At 43.2% G+C, this 20,153-nt stretch overlaps 3 protein-coding genes across 3 annotated transcripts; 2 read left to right on the forward strand and 1 right to left on the reverse strand.

Moving 5' to 3' along the window:
• The first annotated feature begins 278 nt into the window (after positions 1-278).
• LOC134033666 (perilipin-2-like) lies at positions 279-2,940 on the forward strand. The gene is made up of 7 exons (XM_062477918.1): positions 279-462; positions 575-770; positions 971-1,053; positions 1,194-1,470; positions 1,703-1,887; positions 2,380-2,442; positions 2,520-2,940. The coding sequence occupies exons 1-7, from the start codon at positions 436-438 to the stop codon at positions 2,886-2,888; spliced, it is 1,200 nt and encodes a 399-aa protein (XP_062333902.1). The 5' UTR covers positions 279-435; the 3' UTR covers positions 2,889-2,940.
• Positions 2,941-4,148: 1,208 nt separating this feature from the next.
• rps6 (ribosomal protein S6) lies at positions 4,149-7,573 on the reverse strand. Its single transcript, XM_062478092.1, has 6 exons — positions 7,430-7,573; positions 6,415-6,546; positions 5,744-5,954; positions 5,256-5,402; positions 4,411-4,568; positions 4,149-4,280 (listed from the first exon to the last, which is right to left on the reverse strand). The coding sequence occupies exons 1-6, from the start codon at positions 7,433-7,435 to the stop codon at positions 4,185-4,187; spliced, it is 750 nt and encodes a 249-aa protein (XP_062334076.1). The 5' UTR covers positions 7,436-7,573; the 3' UTR covers positions 4,149-4,184.
• Positions 7,574-7,863: 290 nt separating this feature from the next.
• acer2 (alkaline ceramidase 2) lies at positions 7,864-17,780 on the forward strand. Its single transcript, XM_062477760.1, has 6 exons — positions 7,864-8,256; positions 8,681-8,795; positions 10,795-10,936; positions 11,688-11,825; positions 14,977-15,114; positions 15,462-17,780. Exons 1-6 carry the CDS (start codon positions 8,149-8,151, stop codon positions 15,646-15,648), a joined length of 828 nt encoding a protein of 275 aa, XP_062333744.1. The 5' UTR covers positions 7,864-8,148; the 3' UTR covers positions 15,649-17,780.
• Positions 17,781-20,153: the final 2,373 nt, after the last annotated feature.

The raw sequence follows: 20,153 nt of genomic DNA on the forward strand, positions 1-20,153 counted from the left end.
CCACATTTACATAATTGAGCCAAGATATTCTAGAAGCGGAAAGAAATAAACTTTCATGCGTTTGCTCCATCTTGCTCTATTTCTTTGTGCGCAATCATCTAATTTTGTCAAATGAATAATTATAAACACTAATTAACAATTAAAATGTATCTCCTTGAATGCACGATTAATCCATGTCACGTGCGAATTCGTCATTACGCTTTCAAGGCCATGTACGTAGACTACCTCACGAAACGCGAGAGAGAAGTGTGTGTTTGCATCGACAAAGAGCTCACAGGTAGGTCTAACAAAAAAGTTTGCAAGGTTATTGCGCTGCTATAATAAAACACATTTTAGATACTAATATAACAGAAATTACGCAATTTAATGTAAATTATTATAACAACCAATCCACAACCAGACGTTGAAAAATTTAAATCTCAAGCACTGCCAAACATGACGCCTGGAACAAACAAAAGTCAGGTTGGTGCAAATAAAGTTTGAAGGCCTATATCTGCTGAGATCATGTTTTTCCGTTGACAATCTTTTGTACATATTTCATTATGATATATTTAGCAAAACAATTTTCTTTCAGAGTGCAATTTATCGCATGGCCACCCTCCCCGTGGTAAACTCGGCGTATGTGCTTGTATCCGTGCTTTACTGTGACACAAAGCGCACACACCCCTACATCAAGTCCATGTGCGAGGTGGTGGAGACCGGCGTGAAGAGCATAAGTTCAGTGGCTTATGAAGGCGCCGCTCCCATCTTTTTCAAACTGGAGCCGCAAAGTATGTAAAAAGAAAAGTTAGCGTTGTGTTGCCGTGGTACGAATAACAATCTGAAGAGTTTCTTCCTTGTTTATGGTTGGATAACGATGTTGTGGAACAAGTTTGTTTTCATTTTGCATCTTAAGTGCATAGATTTACATGGATTTTCTAGTGGCTTTAGCCCAAGTCAATCACTGCTGATTGACTAATTTCTGTTTTAGTTTTGGTTGTGAATGAGCTTGCATGCAAAGGTTTGGATAAGCTTGAAAGCGCTTTCCCAGTCCTTCACAAGCCTTCCGAGCAGGTCAGTCTCATGTTTCTGCCCTATTATAGATCCAGGCTACTACACTGTCATAATTCACACTTGCAGATCACTTTGACAAACTATCAGTGTAGGAACTCCTGTGGCTTTGATGTTTAATAATAATTCTGTACACCACCAAGATTGCCTCCAGTGCCAAGAGTATGATGTTGGAAGCGAGAGCAGCAATGTCCATCGCGATCCACGGAGCCAAGGACTGTGTGTTATACTCCATCGTTGGTCTGGCTGGGAGAACGAAAGAAGTGTTGACAGAGACCTTTGTGCTGATAGAAGCTCGTGGGCTCAATGTCGTGCCCATCAGGAAAGCCGCCCGCCTGGCTAGCGACGGACTGGACTCTGCATTGAGCATGTCTGAAATCCTGGTGGACCAAGCCCTTCCACCAACCGATGAAGAGATGGGTGAGTCACAACTGGCTTAACATCATGGTTCAGTTCACATGGTCAGCTTCTCCACTGAGAACTTAGTTTGGAACTCTGTCACATTTCATTAATTAAACATCCAGCTGGTGGTTGAAAATGTCCCATTCAACATATTCCTTACAAAGTCCTGGTATGTTATCTTCTCATGGGAGCCTGAGCAGAAACACTGAGATTCAGGGTTCTTTCCTCACGGTTCACATGTTGCCCCCAGAGGAACAGGTGAAGACGGTGAAAGGCTTTGAACTGGTTCCAGCCAGACCCGGCAACTCCGCCCGTCTGGTGTCCCTTACAACCAAACTGTGCAGGAGAGCCTACCGCCAGACAGCGGCCAATGTGCACTCCGTCAGAGTCCACAGTCAGGAGTCAGTCTCCCTGCTCCGACACAGCATGGACCTGGTGAGTCTGGACAGGGCCGCTAGAACTGGGGGTTGAGTCAGAAGACTTGCGTAGTATTCAACACGATTTGAGTGTACAGATACAGACACGTTGGCGGTATGGTTCTCCTTCGTGACAGCTGTGCCTGAGAATACCAGCTGAGATTGTCTCTTCCTCAGTGGACGACAGCTTAGATCCTCATTCCCTTGACATATTTGCAGACAGAAAAAAAGGCTGAAAGCTAGGATGGTAGAGATAAAACGGAAATTGTGCTTTTGTAACGCACTTAGTCAGCAAGAGAGAACTCCTGGTCTTAACTAGGCCACCCCATTTTAACGTTGTTGGTGAAAATAATTGGATTGTGCGTATTATCTATGACATGAATGACGCAGCAGTCTTGAGTCCCGCTCCGCTTGTTTCTTCCCACAGTTGATTGATCAAATATTAACATTCTAATTTCTTCAACAATAGTTTATAAAAACTGTACTAACGGTTCTGTCATGGTGTGTGCAGGACAAGCTGGGCGGATTGTTAAGATGGACCAACCTAGGGAAGCAGGAAGTCAAGGAGACGGAGGTAGTTGGATTGGCAGTTTTCAGTTGGTTTCAAGATATATCAAGTTTTATATTCAAATCCTTACCTCATGTCATCAGAAAGACGTGTTCCATGGTCTGGTAGCAGCCGCAGGCCACGACAGCCAGCTGCAGACCAGCAACTTCTCCCTGAGTTGGAACCTCAACAACCTCCCCAGCCACCTCCAACAGCAGGTGCTGTGCATGCTGCTATGTGCCTCCCAGATCTACAACAACTTCAGTGGGACCGCTGCCCAGGACCACACACTCACTCTGGCTTCCCTGGATGGAATCCTGGACTACCTGGTCCACAACACACCCCTCAACTGGCTGGTGGGGCCCTCCTTCCTCAGGAAGGGCCCTGTTTCTCCCAGCTCTCCCGAGAAGGCTTCTAGCAAAGCGTCCACATTCCAGAAGAGGCGTAGTGCTCCATTTCTCCAGCATTACTGATGCAATTCATATTCTGGAAGTCAGGTGTTTAATAAATATACAATGCATGTTCTTTGACCTTGTCATTGTTCTACACACCGTTAGATATGGACTGTATCTAATAGCATCTACATGCAAGCAGTGGGTTTCAAATCACCAGGAAGCCATACTGAACCATTCCCATTTATGGTATAAGGTGAATCATTTGCTGTACCACAACCATTGTCAGTCCCCCTCACATGCAACAGTGGTCCAAAAAGGCCATCATCAAAACTGGGGCTGTGTACACAAAACATCCTATGGCTAAAAGTAGTTTGTAATTTGCCAATGTAGGAGAAACTGAAGATGGGTGTCAGTCTTAATTCTTTGCTCTAAAACTATTTATCAAAGCATTTTTGCACTAAAATTAGTCATTAATTTTAAAAGTTAGTGGTAGTCTAGAGCAGTGGTTCTCCAACTTTTTACACCCCGTACCACCATTATGACTGAAGTTAAAATACAGAAGCGTAAGCCTACCCTATTGAGCTACACAGTTCATGCAGTAACTATTGTGGATGTTTTCAAATCACAATCCTAAAATGTCTATTGCTGGCAATCCATCTTGGATTATATACATTTTGTGATAAACTATTAAGTGTCACCTTAATCACAAGGGTATTATGATAGGTGATCAGGGATGCAGTCACTTATAGAAACCCAGTCACACAGGAGATCAAGGTTGACAACCCTATGCCACTTGGCCACAAGGAAAATGCAGCTAGGGCAGACAAACCCTCAGCAGCTTTGCGAATAGGTTTGAGGAGGAAACACTACACTAAGAACTTACTGCTTTTTAGGAGAACTTTTAGTGGCTAGATAAAAACACCCCTGGTGAACAGCCTCCAGGTGAACAGCCTCCAGGGGGGAGCACCAACCAATGGAAGCCAGCAGAGGTCAGTGACGAAGAAACATTTCCATTTAAGAATCTTCAATGTTTCTTCACATTTATCCATGCTTAGTTTGCCAACCTATTTAGGTACATCGACCTTGTACCACTAATTCTCCAACAATCCCCTTGGGTACATTCCTCACCTAGTTCCATCTGTCTAGACAAGACATGTTCTTTAACCCTGAATTCCTGTGTTTAGAAACATTCTAACAGGACAATTATTTGAGCATACCCCCCCCCCCAAATTCAACCATTTTACATTCTTGACATTGTTTTTTTAGGGGTAGAAAAAAGTTTAATATTTCAACCATAAAGACCATAGTGATAACAATAATAAAGAAACACCAGCAGTATTTGAGCAAAACCTTTGTTTAATTCAGAGTTACATTTCACTTCTGGCTGGACTCGGACTTGGACGTGGATGCCCTCAGGGAAGACAGACGGCGTCTCTTGGCGATCTGTTCCTGACGCTTCTCTTTGGCCTCCTGCAAACACACACACACAAAAAAGATGTCTGTCAGTGCATACTACCTTTAAAAGGCTTTCCACAAATAACCCCAGCCAGTGAGGGGCTTTTCTGTTGTGTCGGGAGGTGGATTTGAGGCGGGTGCATACCTTCATCCTCTTGGCGAGCAGCTTGGCATACTCTGAGGCCTCCTCCTTGTTCTTCTGGGTGCGCTGCCTCTTCAGGGCGATGCGGTGACGCTTGTGCTGCAGCACACGGGGGGTCACCAGTCTCTGGATCCTGGGAGCCTTGGTTCTGGGCTTCTTACCTGGAGAGAGACGGGTGGAAGGGGGGTGAGTCATTGGCCACAGTCTCTGCATATGTCAACCTTTTTTTGTTATTTTGCAGAGCAACAGTATATTGCAAAACATAGTTAGGATCGTTGCTGAATAACAAGCCAAATATACATTTAAATACAAAACTCAAACCAGAATATTGGTCAAGATCAGTATAATCAAATATTTTGAGAGAGCAATGCAGTTCAACCAGCCATGGTCAGAGGGTCAGGTTGCACCTGGTAAAGCAGCTTCACAGTTACTATGGCAACACACTGTCCCCCCTTCAAGGCTACAGGCCAGCCAGGAACGGTCTACTGGTGTGCCAGACTGGTAACACTTGTTTCTGATTATAACCCATGTAACAACTGTCAGACTGGCAAATTATTTACCCAGCCAGCTCAATTAAACGAAAGTTATGCAATTGACAGACACCAACTCGAGCTTCATATATCTGTATCCATCCATGTTCACTTTTACTGTGCACTTTTAACATGCATTCTGCCAAAATTTACAGCAGTGAAAAACTCCCCAAATGATCAAAGCGATTGTTATTTGTTAGCTTTATGCATGAAAAATCACAAAGAAATCACAAGGTATCTCACATGCACCTTTGTCCTAAACCACGTCTGAACGACAGAAGCGTTTCCCCTTCAAGCGAGCAGCAGTGTCGGGCTTACCTTCTTTAGTCACGGGTCTCCTCACCACGTACTGCCTGACGTCGTCCTCCTTGGCCAGGTTGAAGAGCTTGCGGATCTTGCTGGCCCTCTTGGGTCCCAGGCGGCGAGGGACGGTGCTGTCGGTCAGCCCAGGGATTTCCTTCTCACCTGGGGAAAAGACGCGATGCAACGGGTCAGAGGAAACCGCATTCTTGATGTGACCTCCGCACCCTGAACCACACTCAAAAGAACAAGCCAGCAGAACAAGTCCAGAGGCATTTAATTGAGAGAGCAATGCAGTTCAACCAGCCATGGTCAGAGGGTCAGGTTGCATCTGGTAAAGCAGCTTCACAGTTACTATGGCAACACACTGTCCCCCCTTCAAGGCTACAGGCCAGCCAGGAACGGTCTACTGGTGTGCCAGGAGAACGCTAAGCCATGCCCCAAACGGGGCCCGCCATAACAGTTCTACAAGGAAGAAAATCTGAGACCGGTGTTCAGCTCCTTACCTTTCCTGATGATGACCAGGTTGAGCACGCTGAGGTTGGCATCCACGATGCAGCCGCGCACCGACTTGCGCTTGCGCTCTCCGGTCCTGCGGGGACGGTAGCAGGAGTGGCCCTTGCTGAGGAGCAGGCGCACACGGCCGTGGGTCAGCACGCCCTGCTTCATGGGGAAGCCCTGCTTGTCATTGCCTCCGCTGATGCGCACAACGTAGCCCTGGGAAGGAGGTACAAAAGCCGGTCAGCGCAGGAAAACTGAGCGTTTGGCTTTCCTCAGTACAGAACAGCCTTCTGTTACACTTACAATAATTGGGGGGGGGGGGGGGGGGTATTCCTGAGAAATTACTATATTGAGAAATGGGATTAGACAGGTAATTGTTGCAAGTGTAAACTTAGCAATGGGTATGTACAGGACTCCCAATCTAACTAATAACTAGTCAGCTGTGGTAAATATTGAGAGAGCAATGCAGTTCAACCAGCCATGGTCAGAGGGTCAGGTTGCACCTGGTAAAGCAGCTCCGCAGTTACTATAGCAACACGCTGTCCCCCCTTCGAGGCTACAGGCCAGCCAGGAACGGTCTACTGGTGTGCCAGGTCTTAGCTGATTTCATTGCCCCTGGAAGTTTTTTCCTCCCCAAAGAGAACCTGAGGCGGGAAGTGAAACGTGTGGCACTCACCTTCCACTCATCTCCCAGGGGGTCAGCTGCCACTTCTGTGGCCATGCGCTTCTCATAGAAGGTACGTAGCTTTCGCTCATCGTCAACTTCGATCAGCTTCTGACAGCCAGTGGCGGGGAATGAGATATTCAGCTGAAATAAAGACATTGGGATTTATTAGCATGAATTGCGAGCCTTTTCAAAAACGTTGATGGACATGGGAAAGTAATGTTGCAACCCATTTTCACATCAATTTAAATACCACCATAATTAGCTACATGTATGACTTTGCTACCAACTACATCAAAAGTTGAATCAGAAACGTCTTAATTTTTGGTGGCATTAACTCACGACGGATGTGGATAGCGGGTTTATCAGAATCGGAATCAACTTTATTCGCCAAGGAAGTTTGCACAAACAAGTAATTTACTAACAGACTATCGGTACTAACTCGACAATCGGATCACTTAATCGGACGCCTTGATTTGTGCATGTTAACATCAAACTGCTTGTCAAGCAAAGTTCGCAATAATCAGATTAACTAACATTACTACAATGAAGAGTATGATGTCTCCGGATATTAGTGAAGGTATCCGAGCTAGCTCGCTAGCTAGCAACCTGATGGTGGGCCAGCAGCACCCTGCGAAGTTATCATTAACTCTTGTTACAGCACCCAGTCATACAAAACGATTGACCAAACCTGCCTGACAGCATATCCTGGTGAGTGTTTAATACCTCTACACCATTGCGGACAACAATGGCTTATACATTCACATTTAGATTTAGGGTTACGTGGCTATCAATGACCGGTTGTCATGCACATTTCTTTCCTAGGAGGCGGCCATGTTTACGGTTTAACAAACGTTGTCAGCCTTCGCTACTCCCCACATTATCTATACGCATCCCAAAATCCTGAAGAACATATAACTATATCGGTGACAGGTTTGCAGCCTTGAAAGAGTGGGCTTCCAGAATGCCACAAAATTAACACGAATAAACAAGTGATAAAGCTATAAAATCGTTTGTTTTCTCATACCTTCATTTTGGAAAACTGACTCGACAACGGTCCGCCACCGAAAAGAGAACGGATATCCGCCTCGCTGGCTCACATAGGGATTGACTGTCATCGCGAGAACACACTGCGTCATTTCACCGAAACAAAGATGACCGAAATGTTACAGAGAAACATGAAAACAAACAAAAATATGTTTATAAAAATAATACATAAATATTTTAACCTACTACTCCTAATTTTCCCTTTGTTTTAAAATCTAAATGTAAATACATCTTATAAGGCAGAGTTTTTCTTTTTCGCTGTGTTTCTAAAACAAATATTTACATTTTAAATTAATAAGCGACTGATTATTTCCTAACGAGTGGTTATGCAGTTGTCTCTCTTGAGTAGCCTACATTCCTGGTGTAGACCTATAGCACTGCGCATGCGTTGACCACATGGTACCAAAGATTACAGCACACGGCTGTCACTCTTGTGCTCAGCCGTAGGCTTGAACGTCACGCTAAGGTTGCTTGTAGAAAAACGGTGTCGTACAATGCGACTTAAAGTAGATGAGTTTAGTATAGCACCTCGTCGTAGTTATTCTATACGTCGGCTCTCGAAACATACATCCAGTAATTGATCTGTTAGTGACCTACAGTTGACGGTTTCTCGTCCATCGACTGCAACTGCACTGTACAGTGACGGCTGCTGCTGTCCGCACTGTCCATCGCAAGAAATAACTGTAGACTAGTCGAGACATGACCGATCTTATTTTTTGGGACCAGTTGCAGGCTGGCAGCTCCGATGTGGACTGGTGTGAAGGGAACTACATGATTTACCCAAGTATTGCAGAGTTTTATAACACGGTCGGTGACAGTTCTCAGCTTATGTTTCCGAATTTGACACGTTTTTCTCGCTAGCTAATGTTTTCATATGTTTTGTTGATAGATCACTATTGCTATCAATCTTTGAGACAACGGTTCAGATGCTAGCCTTGCTCTTGCATCGCACCGCTTTGTTATTAATTAATATGCAACATGCGAACGTAATGGATGTTCTATCTCACAGTTCACACTCACAAAATTAGACAGTAGGTCAACAACAAGGACAGGCTTACGAGCACTGGTCTAGTGTCAGGTCATAGTTCTTATTTACATTGCTACAAAAACATTTGATGTTGGGTGTGGGCTGCATTTGCATTTCGGACAAACGGTCCTTTTGCCTGAAAACGGCTAACTTTTAATTTTCCTTTATATATATATATATATATTTTTTTTTTTATCATTTCAGATCAGCAACATCTTATTTTTTGTTTTACCGCCTATATTAATGTGCTTGTTCCGTCAATATGCAACACATTTCAACAGTGGAATATATCTCATTTGGATTCTGCTGGTTGTTGTTGGTAAGTTTCTTGCTGCGCATGGACTCTTATGCACCTCAGCCATGCTTTGTTGTGTGGCAACTGCAGAGCAGACCTCTCTCTACTCATCATTGTGTACTGTTGTCTTTTAAACGTACTCACCCTACAATTAAGACATGTGACTGTCAAGACAAGTTTTTCTCGACAGCCCAGAAAGCACTATTTGGCAGTTACTTGCCTAAATTAGTCAAAAAGGGCAAGTGGAAAAAAACACACTGAGCCCATGTAACAGTTTGAATGTATGCTCAATCATTGCAGCTACTTAGTGTGGCCTTTGTTCCTGGTTTTCAGCTATTATAAAAAGTATTTTTTGATGAAAATAAGCCTCCAGGCCTCTCGCAGAATCAGCAGTGATAAGGAAACTCCAAGGAGACAACTCCCAGAACTTTTGGTCCCCAGGGCAACCTCAGATGAGGGTCATAGAGACAAGTAATGTACAGAGGTGGCTCCTGCTATTAACTGCCAGTAGCTACATCCTCTCTGTTGAACATCAGGACCTAGGCACTCTTAGTTATGATTTTAATTTCCACCAGTTTATCGGCGGATGTTATCTTTGAGTTACCAAATGTATTTTTAGGTATTCACCTTATAGAACATGTAGAGATGAACATAGGCCCTATTGGTCTCTGTTGCTTACATCATAGTTTGGGCTTTCACTGCTAAGGGTGAGTCCTGCTAAGTCCTGCTAAGGACTCAGCTGGCATAGGTGCCAGCTGAGTCCTGTGGTGGCCTATCCCCTGTGTGACTGCTGTCTGATAAGGGGTGTCATAAAGACATTAGACCAGAGGTCGCCGAGCTGGAGGACTCAAGGCCCTGGTGGTGAGACAGTGAGAAGCTCTGCAAAGTCACTTCCCCCACTCCTTATACAGTCTAGCTAGAGCACAGATGACCTCTGTCCTGGGTGGGGGAAAAAACGACGCTGTATCTAATATAACCCCAGGCCTTCTCACTACCACAAAAACAACCTTTAGCCAGCCCCTAGCTCCTTCCCCTTCCTCTGTGTGTAGAGATAGGACAGAGTGATATGGTGTTAGCTGAAACCTAATTTGTTCAAGAGGCGTTCTAGAACACAACTCCGTTCCAGAGTGCAAATGGGCAGGGTTTAGTTTGACTGTGTCCAAAGTTGATTGCACCCTTTCACTGCTAAGGAATGCTAGCAAAGCAACATTCCATTAAAAGGTCAGTATGTTATGATACTGTGGAGTTGCAGAAGTGCATCTTGGCCAAATTATAATACATTTAATAAAATTTGATCATTGACAACAGCCCACTGGATGTTGATACTCACCCGGAAAGTCAAAAATACTCTTATGAAAGGGGTGTTATTAGCAGATAATTTGACCAACTGTTTGTAACAGAGTACAGAACTGGAAAAAAGACTCCTTTTACACAGTGTGTTCCTTTGTTTGACAAGCACCCTTAGCTGTGTTATTAAGAGTCAGCAGATTTCCTATTGTGGTTGTTTTTGATGAATGTGTGCATAGTTTCCCTCCCCTTGAGGAACTTTTTGAACTTTTCCTCTCTTTCATATTGACCTCAATAGAAAAACATCCTGCCTCTAATCAGATTAAATTAGATTTTGCAAGACGGAGATGTTTACATGTTTTGCCAGAGCAACAATGAGAACGTATATTTGTCTTTATGGTTAGTGGTCATGACGTTTCATTTCTTCAACAAGCATAGATTCGACTTTGTTTTCCTGCACTCAGTAACAAATGTGTGTGTCAGCTATAGCATTGAACCTAACAAAACATGGTCTCTCTTATCAACAAAGGCCACTCCACCTGTCGTCCAATAGTGGTTGCCACAGGTGCACAGCAAAGATTATGGCTACTTCTGTCAGTCTGAAGCTGGTCAGTTTATGTCTTCTGGTCACATATTCAATTATGCATTTGAATTGCTGACTTATCGTCTCTCTGTCTTTCTTTCTCTCCCCCCCTCCCACACACACACTCGCCCCCCGTCTCTCTGACTCACTCAGGTATTGGCTCCACATACTTCCATGCCACCCTGAGCTTCCTGGGTCAGATGCTGGATGAGCTGGCTATCCTGTGGGTGCTGATGTGTGCCATCGCCATGTGGTTTCCTAAGAGATACCTCCCTAGAATGTTCCGGAAGGACAGGTGAGTTGGCCAAAGAGGACAACTAGTTTAGGTGTTTATACTTTGGAGGCCATCCATGGTGGGTCTTTCAGAATATGCTTCTCTGTTCAGGCCAACTATCAGTGGACACAACCCCATGCCCCAACCCCCATTTGTGTTTTGTTCGTTTTTTAGAATGACCTTTTGTTCCTTCCCTGTTGTGTTGACCATTTACAATTACATGAACATGAGTCACGTGGCATCATGTGAACATGCTTCAGTTAGGGTTAGTTTTCTACAAGATAGTCATTATTCTATATGTATATATATATAGTATTCAGAATAAAATGGTAGCAACCTAGCAATTAACTGAAAGCAAATTCCTGGTTAAAAGACTGCTTTAGCCTGTGTTAAAATAAAAGAGTTTAAGTGAATATGTGCTTCCTGCTACTCGGACACATTTCCCACTTTTGACCATTTGTTGAAGTCTCCGAGGGCCACAGCGCCGGGTCATGTGCCTAATGGCATGCAGGTGTTTATTAATAGCTTCATCAGAAGACAGCTGACACCAGTAGTAGCTGTCCCTATGCCTGTGCACTAGTTTCCATTGTCACCAAGTTATCCTGTCTGTCACCCCGCTGTCATCTGGCCCTGTGAAGGAACTGAAGCCAGTTTCATGCAGCATGTCAGAGTCTTCATGATTTGCCACAGCGTGCTTGTGTTGGACGGAACAAAAACATCCCTGATTGGTCTCTGTTGTGTAAGATGTTTTTGATTCATTTTTCCCTTCCAGGACAAGGTTCAAAGTGGTGATAGGAATCTTGTCTGGGATCACCACTGGTCTGGCCTTCGTTAAGCCTATTGTCAACTCGGTGTCACTTATGACTCTCGGCATCCCCTGTACTGTTCTGCTAATCACTGAGCTTAGAAGGTGAGTTCATACACACGCACACACACACCTTTAAACTAATGTAGCTTTGCATTAATTTCCTCCCTCCCACTGTGAGACAAGGTCATTGACATTCATGCTTTCCATGACGATGAGGTGAGGCCGAGAACTCCTGATGATAGGATCCGAATCACACATCGTAAATAGGGAAAGAGGCTCCGAATAGCATGTGTGTGTATTTGTGTGATAATAAGCTATCTAGGCAACTCCCTTTCTTGCCAGCTATCAGATGGGACCAGGAGCGTCATTAGACCCTTTTTACTGGGGCAAGTGCCCCATCATAAATATGCTGTGCCCCAGTGAAATCTTAAGTTTGAGTTTTAACAATTTACTTAATGAGTCAGTGCATTAATTTAGATTGACAATCCCTGAAAAAATAAACGCAGTATCCCAATCAACTCTTGAAAAATCAAAGCAGTTTACCCAAAAACACTGCAGCACGCACACAGAAGTCCAGATGTCGGACTCGGCACACAAGTCAGAATTGAGATAGGCTAAGAAAACATTACAAAAGTAAAGAATGTTTCTCAATGATAGGCCTACCGATCATCATATTTTGACTAAAAAACAATATTACAGGAAGCTCAAAAAAACAGTATTTGCACTCAAATCAATGCAAAAAAAGTGCGCGCTCGCATTAACTATTGATGTCCCTGCCAAAGCTGATATCAAACTTGCGTCCCTGAGCTGTTGTGTAGGGGGTTAAGCAAGGGGAGTTTCTATAGCCTAGTAGTGCATTGTGCGCAGCAGGCTTGAAAGAAAAACAAGGGATATGAATATGGGCCTTTGCCCCAGTAGAGTTTGATGTCTAACAACACCACTGGATGAGACACTGATGGGGTGGAGGGGTGGTGTGTGCAAGAGTGACTGGAGCAAACAGTAATGGTAAAACTTCAACAATTTCTCCTGAAAATAGAGCAATCTCTTGAAAAATATAGTTTAGCCTCCCCATTGAAGAGATTTTTGGATAAGACATCACCATAAAACTCTTTATTTTGTCCTGGAAGGGCTAACAGAAGCTGACGTTTGGTAAATACAATTTTGATGGGAAAAGTGGTCTACCATTATGTGTGGCCTTTAGGGGGATGAAAGCTCGAGACTTGTGACAAATGAACGTTGCAGGCCTGTACTCTGTTACCACATTATATACTGATGTCACAGCTCTTGGTATTCTCTATTTCCTTCCTGTGGACCATGTGACCTGCCCTCCATATTTCTATTTCTGCACTTCCTCTCACTTGTGTGTGTGCTTATCATTTGGTTGCCAACTTCTTCGTCCTTGATGGGAGGCCCAATGTAGGGATGGCTTCTCATGGTAGATTACCCCCTCACTTCACTGCGCACATCCATTAAAGATATATGAACGTAAACACACTCACACGCTAACATTTACAATACATGCAAACACACTTTATACAAAGAGGCCTGGTTAGATAACTAGCACGCACAGGTGACTGTATGTCTGTACATACAGTTAGGTCCATAAATATTTGGACATTGACACAATTTTCATCATTTTGGCTCTGTATACCACCACAATGGATTTAAAATGAAACAATCAACATGTGCTTTAAGTGCAGACTTTCAGCTTTAATTTCAGGGTATTTACATCCAAATCAGGTGAACGGTGTAGGAATTACAATACATTTGATATGTGGCCCCCCCCCTTTTTAAGGGACCAAAAGTAATTGGACAATTGGCTGCTCAGCTGTTCCATGGCCAGGTGTATGTTATTCCCTCATGGGAGTTCGTTATTTCATTGACAAGGAGCAGATAAAAGGTCTAGAGTTCATTTCAAGTATGATATTTGTGTTTGGAATCTGTTGCTGTCAACTCTCAATATGAAGTCCAAAGAGCTGTCACCATCAGTGAAGCAAGCCATCGTTAGGCTGAAAAATCAAAACAAACCTATCAGAGAGATAGAAAAAACATTAGGTGTGGCCAAATCAACTGTTTGGTACATTCTTAAAAAGAAAGAACGCACTGGTGAGCTCAGCAACACCAAAAGACCCGGAAGACCACGGAAAACAACTGTGGTGGATGACAGAAGAATTATTTCCCTGATGAAGAAAAACCCCTTCACAACAGTTGGCCAGATCAAGAACACTCTCCAGGAGGTAGGCGTATCTGTGTCAAAGTCAACAATTAAGAGAAGACTTCACCAGAGTAAATACAGAGGGTTCACCACAAGATGTAAACCATTGGTGAGTCTCAAAAACAGGAAGACCAGATTAGAGTTTGCCAAAAAACATCTAAAAGAGCCTGTACAGTTCTGGAACAACATCCTATGGACAGATGAGACCAAGATCAACTTGTACCAGAATGATGGGAAGAGAAGAGTATGGAGAAGGGAAGGAACTGCTCATGATCCAAAGCATACCACCTCATCAGTGAAGCATGGTGGAGGTAGTGTTATGGCGTGGGCATGTATGGCTGCCAATGGAACTGGTTCCCTTGTATTTATCGATGATGTGACTGCTGACAAAAGCAGTAGGATGAATTCTGAAGTGTTTCTGGCAATATTATCTGCTCAGATTCAGCCAAATGCTTCAGAACTCATAGGACGGCGCTTCACAGTGCAGATGGACAATGACCCGAAGCATACTGCGAAAGCAGCCAAAGAGTTTTTTAAGGCAAAGAAGTGGAATGTTCTGCAATGGCCAAGTCAATCACCTGACCTAAATCCAATTGAGCATGCATTTCACTTGCTAAAGACAAAACTGAAGGGAAAATGCCCCAAGAACAAGCAGGAACTGAAGACAGTTGCAGTGGAGGCCTGGCAGAGCATCACCAGGGACGAAACCCAGCGTCTGGTGATGTCTATGGGTTCCAGACTTCAGGCTGTCATTGACTGCAAAGGATTGGTCCCTTAAAAAGGGGGGGTCCACATATAAAATGTGTTGTAATTCCTACACCGTTCACCTGATTTGGATGTAAATGCCCTGAAATTAAAGCTGAAAGTCTGCACTTAAAGCACATCTTGATTGTTTCATTTCAAATCCATTGTGGTGGTATACAGAGACAAAATGATGAAAATTGTGTCAATGTCCAAATATTTATGGACCTAACTGTATGTGTGTAGGTGTGTTTGTGTGCGTGCGTTTCCGTGACTGGTGCGTCTGGGTCCATGTAGGTGTGAGAACCCGCGTGTCTTCAAGCTGGGTCTGATCTCAGGCATCTGGTGGGCGCTGGCTCTGCTCTGCTGGATTAGCGACAGGATCTTCTGTGAGATGTGGTCCTACGTCAACTTCCCCTACCTGCACTGCGCTTGGTACGTTTGCGAAACCCCTCGTGCTGAGGGTTATACCCTGTGGGTTCGGAGAGATTTGATGATGGCCTCCTTGTGGTAGACTTGTTCAGAGAAGGTCAAAACCTTTATGTTGACCGCCTTAAAAGGCTGCAAAGCAGCTCAACTGGGCCACAAGAAAATGCAGTTTGGGTATTTTCACACAGGGTTTGGGTTAGCTAATCGCTAACTGTGTCCTTACAGGTGGCTGTCTTGCCTCTTGATGATTACTATTGTTAGTGGCATTTCACAAAGATCTGTGTAGACGGTGTCTACTGGGTATCTACTGGGTATCTACTGGGTGCTTCATGGTGTCCCTGCTGTCTCCTCAGGCACATCCTCATCTGCCTGGCGTCCTACCTGGGCTGTGTGTGTTTTGCCTACTTCGACGTGGCGACCGAGGCACCAGAGCGGGGTCCCGTCATCATGTTCTGGCCCAACGAAAGATGGGCCTTTATCGGGGTGCCCTACATCACCCTGCTGTGTGTCAACACAAAGTCTTCAGTCAAGGTCACATAGGTCTTGTTCCTGCTGTCTGTGCTTTCCACATCCAATCTCCCTCAGGTGCAGGTGTCTGCTTGGAATGTGCCCAAAGCATGGCCGGGTGGGGTTTTTACGTTGGTGGAGTTGGTTGTTTAGGGTTTCTCTAAATGAAGTATGAATCAAAAGTGTGGGCGGGCGAGTCTCCAGACGACATTCCCTTTTCTTCTCTCTTCCATCCATCACATGAGACAGATTCAGGGTTAAGGTTTACACATCTAGACCTCTTTACAATATGCGTCTGCCCAGGGGACTCAGATGCGACACACACAGGGCCTTAAGGCCCCAAGACCCTGCCAGAATGGGTTTGAATCAGCATCATGCATGTGAAATGCCAGGCAGTTTCAAGGGGCGATTAACACTTCTATTTCAAAAACATTTACACATCACTCGTATCAGTGTTTGGCTAAATTGGGGCTTTTGCAATTACTGATAATGGGTCTTTCAATAAAGAACCTCCTCAGATGGCTTCGCATGTCCTTATAAACATATTTGAAACGTCCAGTGTGGGGAAGTGTAGGTATGCAGCCAGGCCATTGTGAAATTATGTCAAACAAAGCAATGGGGCACTGAGATATACAAATGAGATTATGAAAACTAATCTCTTAACCTCATGCCTACTTTCACAATGCCTTAAACAAATTATGGACAAGCTATTTTGAATATGTTTATAAGGAAACTACTAAACACTAATGAAAAAGGTCATTTCTGACTGCCTGTATAGGCCTCACCGTTCCAAATGACCAGAATTTGCAAAACAGAGTTCTTGGTAATGGCTTTTGTGCTCTATTTCGTTTACAGCACACCTAAATAATTTAAGGACAGTGTTATAAAAGCACTTTGAGAGAATTTCTGCAAAGTATTACTTCAGTTATCTTCTCATATTTGTATTGAGTTTAGAGTCTTTGTGTATGTCCTCCAAATGTAAAGGGAAAAATGTGTACAAACATATCATTAGGGACATCAAGATGTAGATTCTCAAGGGCACAGGTACCGGGTTGAGCTGGAGAACAGTTGTGTTGACATGAAAAGGTTTTTTTTTTCTTTTTTGAAGAGTGGTTTGATTCTAGCTAATCATGACAGTAAATTATAACCAATGACATATATATTTTATGTGAAAGGCATGATAAGTATATAGGTGAAATATATGTTTCTTCTGTTGGTGTCATCTTCTATGCTATTTGATGACAGTGCAATTGCCATGCGTTGTTGAGTCATCCCCATGTTGGGAGACTGGAATGTTCTGTGGTTGTCACTCTCTGTGGCCTGGTTCATAAAGTTGCACATAAACACAGTTTTAATAGGAGAACAAACAAAAAACAAAGTATTTCAACATGATACAATACTCGTCATTCTACGTCTAATATCAGACATCCTCTGGAGACTGATGTTTAATATCTGACATTTATCTAGTATCAGACATCCTCTGGTGACTGATGTTTAATATCTGACATGTATCTAGTATCAGACATCCTCTGGTGAATGATGTTTAATATCTGACATGTATCTAGTATCAGACATCCTCTGGTGACTGATGTTTAATATCTGACATGTATCGGGTTTTGAGCCAGACGTCAGACGTCACTATTCCCAGTTAAGTCATGGTTACTTGTGCCAAAATGTTTGCAGATTTTTTTTCTTTTTTTATGTTTTGCATGGCATGGTTTCTAAGTACAGGTGTGAGTGCAGAGTTTGGTTGGTTAAGACTGTAGAAATGACCATATTTTTGTGAACCTGACAGTCTTTTTCCAAACACCAGGAACCTCATTCAGTGAGATGATCTGTTGTCAAAGCATGGACGGATTGTTAATGTTGTACAGCTTTACTGTTAGAAAGGAAAGGATTGTCATTGGATGCATTATCAACACACTATAATGTAATAACAAATTGCCATTTCATCTTTGATTAATACTGTTCATGTAGAAAATTGTTGAACTAGGGTGAGTCTTTTAGGAGTGAGATCGTGGGTAAAAGAAGAGGGCTTCACTTGGGGAAACTAATTTGCTTGCAAGAAGTTGAGTTGCACGGTATAAACATTTAAAGGCAGCACCAAAAAAACCTAAGAAACACCTGTTTCAAAACTGTCTCCAATGATGTGATATGTTTTGTAATCTAAGGTATTTTATATAGCCAAAAAAGTATATTTTTTTTAAAGAAAGAGTAATGCACAACCAAAATGTATTGTTTTGCAGAACGCATATTTAACAAAGCGCCTGAGGTATTATTACATTTGTACTGTCAACCATTGTAGAATGGGTTTCTCAAATACGTTTCAGGTATTTGTATTAGATTTGAGGAAGATGGAAAAGCATCCAGGGCCTGTGTTTGACAAGCAGGGTGAGCAGCAGCCCAACATGATCATCACACAGATGCTTACCTGTTGACTCACATCAGTGTGTCATGCCCTCACAGCTTTGTAGCTTTGCCAAAGTGCAGCCTGCTACTCAGCACTGCTCTCGTGCACAGTCCTGAAGGCTGAGAGTCTTTAGGTGCCAGGATGGTTTAGGAAGACATCTCCCGAGGCACTGACTCGGTTCAAATGCACACATCTTTGGGGAAATCACTGATGTGCAAACTAATTGGAATGGTGAAATCGTTAGACAAACTGACTGATTCATCCAATTATATATAGATCAGTGAAAACTTTGAAAGGAGACAGGGATGATTCATTGCTATATGCTATATTAAACATAAGTGTGTGTGTGTGTGTGATGATGATAGCATTTTATCTGCAAGTTGAAAGTGAAGTCTATTCTGTGAAGAGGTTATTCTCGGTCTGCCTCTGCCTGCAATGACAATACAAACACGTTTCACAAGAATATTTATTTTCATAATTTATCCTGTTTTCTAGACAAATATTTGTAATGTGAAACATTTAATAATTTTAGTATTTTTCTTATATGCAATAAAACTGCCAAAATTCAAAATTATTTACTGTCTTGGTGTTTATTTACTTCCAATTGTATATTAATCAGAGTTTTCCCTACCTGTTATGTTACAACAACAATATCTTATGCATACAGCTTTAGATGTAAAGAGAGTGAAGTATGAATTTGAAGAGAGGGTACAGTCCTGTACATGCTGTGAATACAACCTTTGGCACTAGAGGGCGCCATTGTAGTGCATGACAAGGGGAACCATTTTATTTCATTGCTGCAACTATACGGACAGCCATTGGATGGCGCTATTTCAACACAAATTTGAAACCGTGGAATCGAGGCTTTTTAATCTCAATAAAAAAAATGTGTGGACCATGTACTGAATTAAACCTACTGATTACCACTGACAGAAACTCAAAAGAAAGCAAATTATAGATTGTTTCCACGAAAGGGAAGCACATATCACTTAAGGGATCTATAACACCCTATATTTTCCACCTCGAAGCGTGACTAGTTTCCCATAGGATCAAACAGGGAATGAGCGTCCTGCGAATACTTTTCATTCTTCAGCGCGCAATGACAGTCCTCTACCACCTTCACAACCGTAAATATGTGCGTGTTATCTTTACATTTCAGCTGCACAGACTTGCGTGTGAATGTGACAGGTGAGCATTGCGCGCAAGACGCACTGCCTAAATCGGGGATTGACGCATTGCATTTTCCAAAGCAAACGTTGTTTTCAAGCACCAGAGTTTCGCAGTCTTCATGACGAACCCTCTGTAAATCAGATAACTTGATTACATTACTTAAATTGCTTTTCATCGCCCAATATAGGCTACATTGTCGGTATTTGAAAAAGATCTTACCTGTGAGAAGGGTACCGCGCGACACATCCCGTGTTCCTCGTTCGGTTTTATTTGAAAGATGGACATGATTTCCGACTGTCTTCGTTGTAAGAAATTGTTCCATGACGATTTAGCTTGATTCTGTCTTACATTATTAATGGTGGCGGCTTTTGCGAGGTGTGTGTTGCTTGTCTGTACTTGTCCGTGACGCGCGGCAACATTACGCGATTTATTTCTCATCTCTTCCATTGGCCCTTTCAGGTTCCCAGGCTCAAAACCTGCGCCTTCCTCGTGACGTGCAGTCCTTGCCCTAAGCCCACCACTTAAGCCTTGCAAGTCCTCAAACTTCTTTCCAGAACTTGACTGAAATATGTATCCGCATATTTCAGTTTGCAGAAGGCAAAATATCAGAGTTGCAAAAAGGATCATATGCATAGCTCGTGCAACTTGTAACAGCTCGATACCACAGAAACCGCCTCACTTATGAAGCTGGAGCGTGAGACATATGGCTCTTGTGGGCTTTGGTGATTGGCCAAGTGGTCCAAATTGGTAGCTAGGGTGCTGCTTCAGCCAGCTGTTTGAGGCAGTATTTCTCCTGATGTGTCCTGTTTTCAAAGGAGATAGGCCTACCATTTGAGTTTCCGACCAGTTATATTAGGCCCAAACCTTTTGTTTGCTTGGATGGGGGTTCAACTAATCAACCACTGAAGTAGGCTAGGGCTAGGCTAGTTTATGTAACCTGATAGGCTACTCAACTTGG

Source organism: Osmerus eperlanus, chromosome 14 (genome assembly GCF_963692335.1).
Source record: "Osmerus eperlanus chromosome 14, fOsmEpe2.1, whole genome shotgun sequence".
Classification (NCBI taxonomy): domain Eukaryota; kingdom Metazoa; phylum Chordata; class Actinopteri; order Osmeriformes; family Osmeridae; genus Osmerus; species Osmerus eperlanus.

Coding starts and splice junctions, on each gene's coding strand:
- acer2 (XM_062477760.1), top strand. CDS start 8,149: ATGACCGATCTTATTTTTTGGGACCAGTTGCAGGCTGGCAGCTCCGAT. Junction 8,257..8,680: donor TTGCAGAGTTTTATAACACG/GTCGGTGACAGT, acceptor TTATCATTTCAG/ATCAGCAACATCTTATTTTT. Junction 11,826..14,976: donor CTAATCACTGAGCTTAGAAG/GTGAGTTCATAC, acceptor GGGTCCATGTAG/GTGTGAGAACCCGCGTGTCT.
- LOC134033666 (XM_062477918.1), top strand. CDS start 436: ATGACGCCTGGAACAAACAAAAGTCAG. Junction 1,471..1,702: donor ACCAACCGATGAAGAGATGG/GTGAGTCACAAC, acceptor TGTTGCCCCCAG/AGGAACAGGTGAAGACGGTG. Junction 2,443..2,519: donor AGGAAGTCAAGGAGACGGAG/GTAGTTGGATTG, acceptor TCATGTCATCAG/AAAGACGTGTTCCATGGTCT.
- rps6 (XM_062478092.1), bottom strand. Junction 5,955..6,414: donor CCCTGGGAGATGAGTGGAAG/GTGAGTGCCACA, acceptor CCTCCTTCCCAG/GGCTACGTTGTGCGCATCAG. Junction 4,569..5,255: donor GAGACCCGTGACTAAAGAAG/GTAAGCCCGACA, acceptor GTCTCTCTCCAG/GTAAGAAGCCCAGAACCAAG.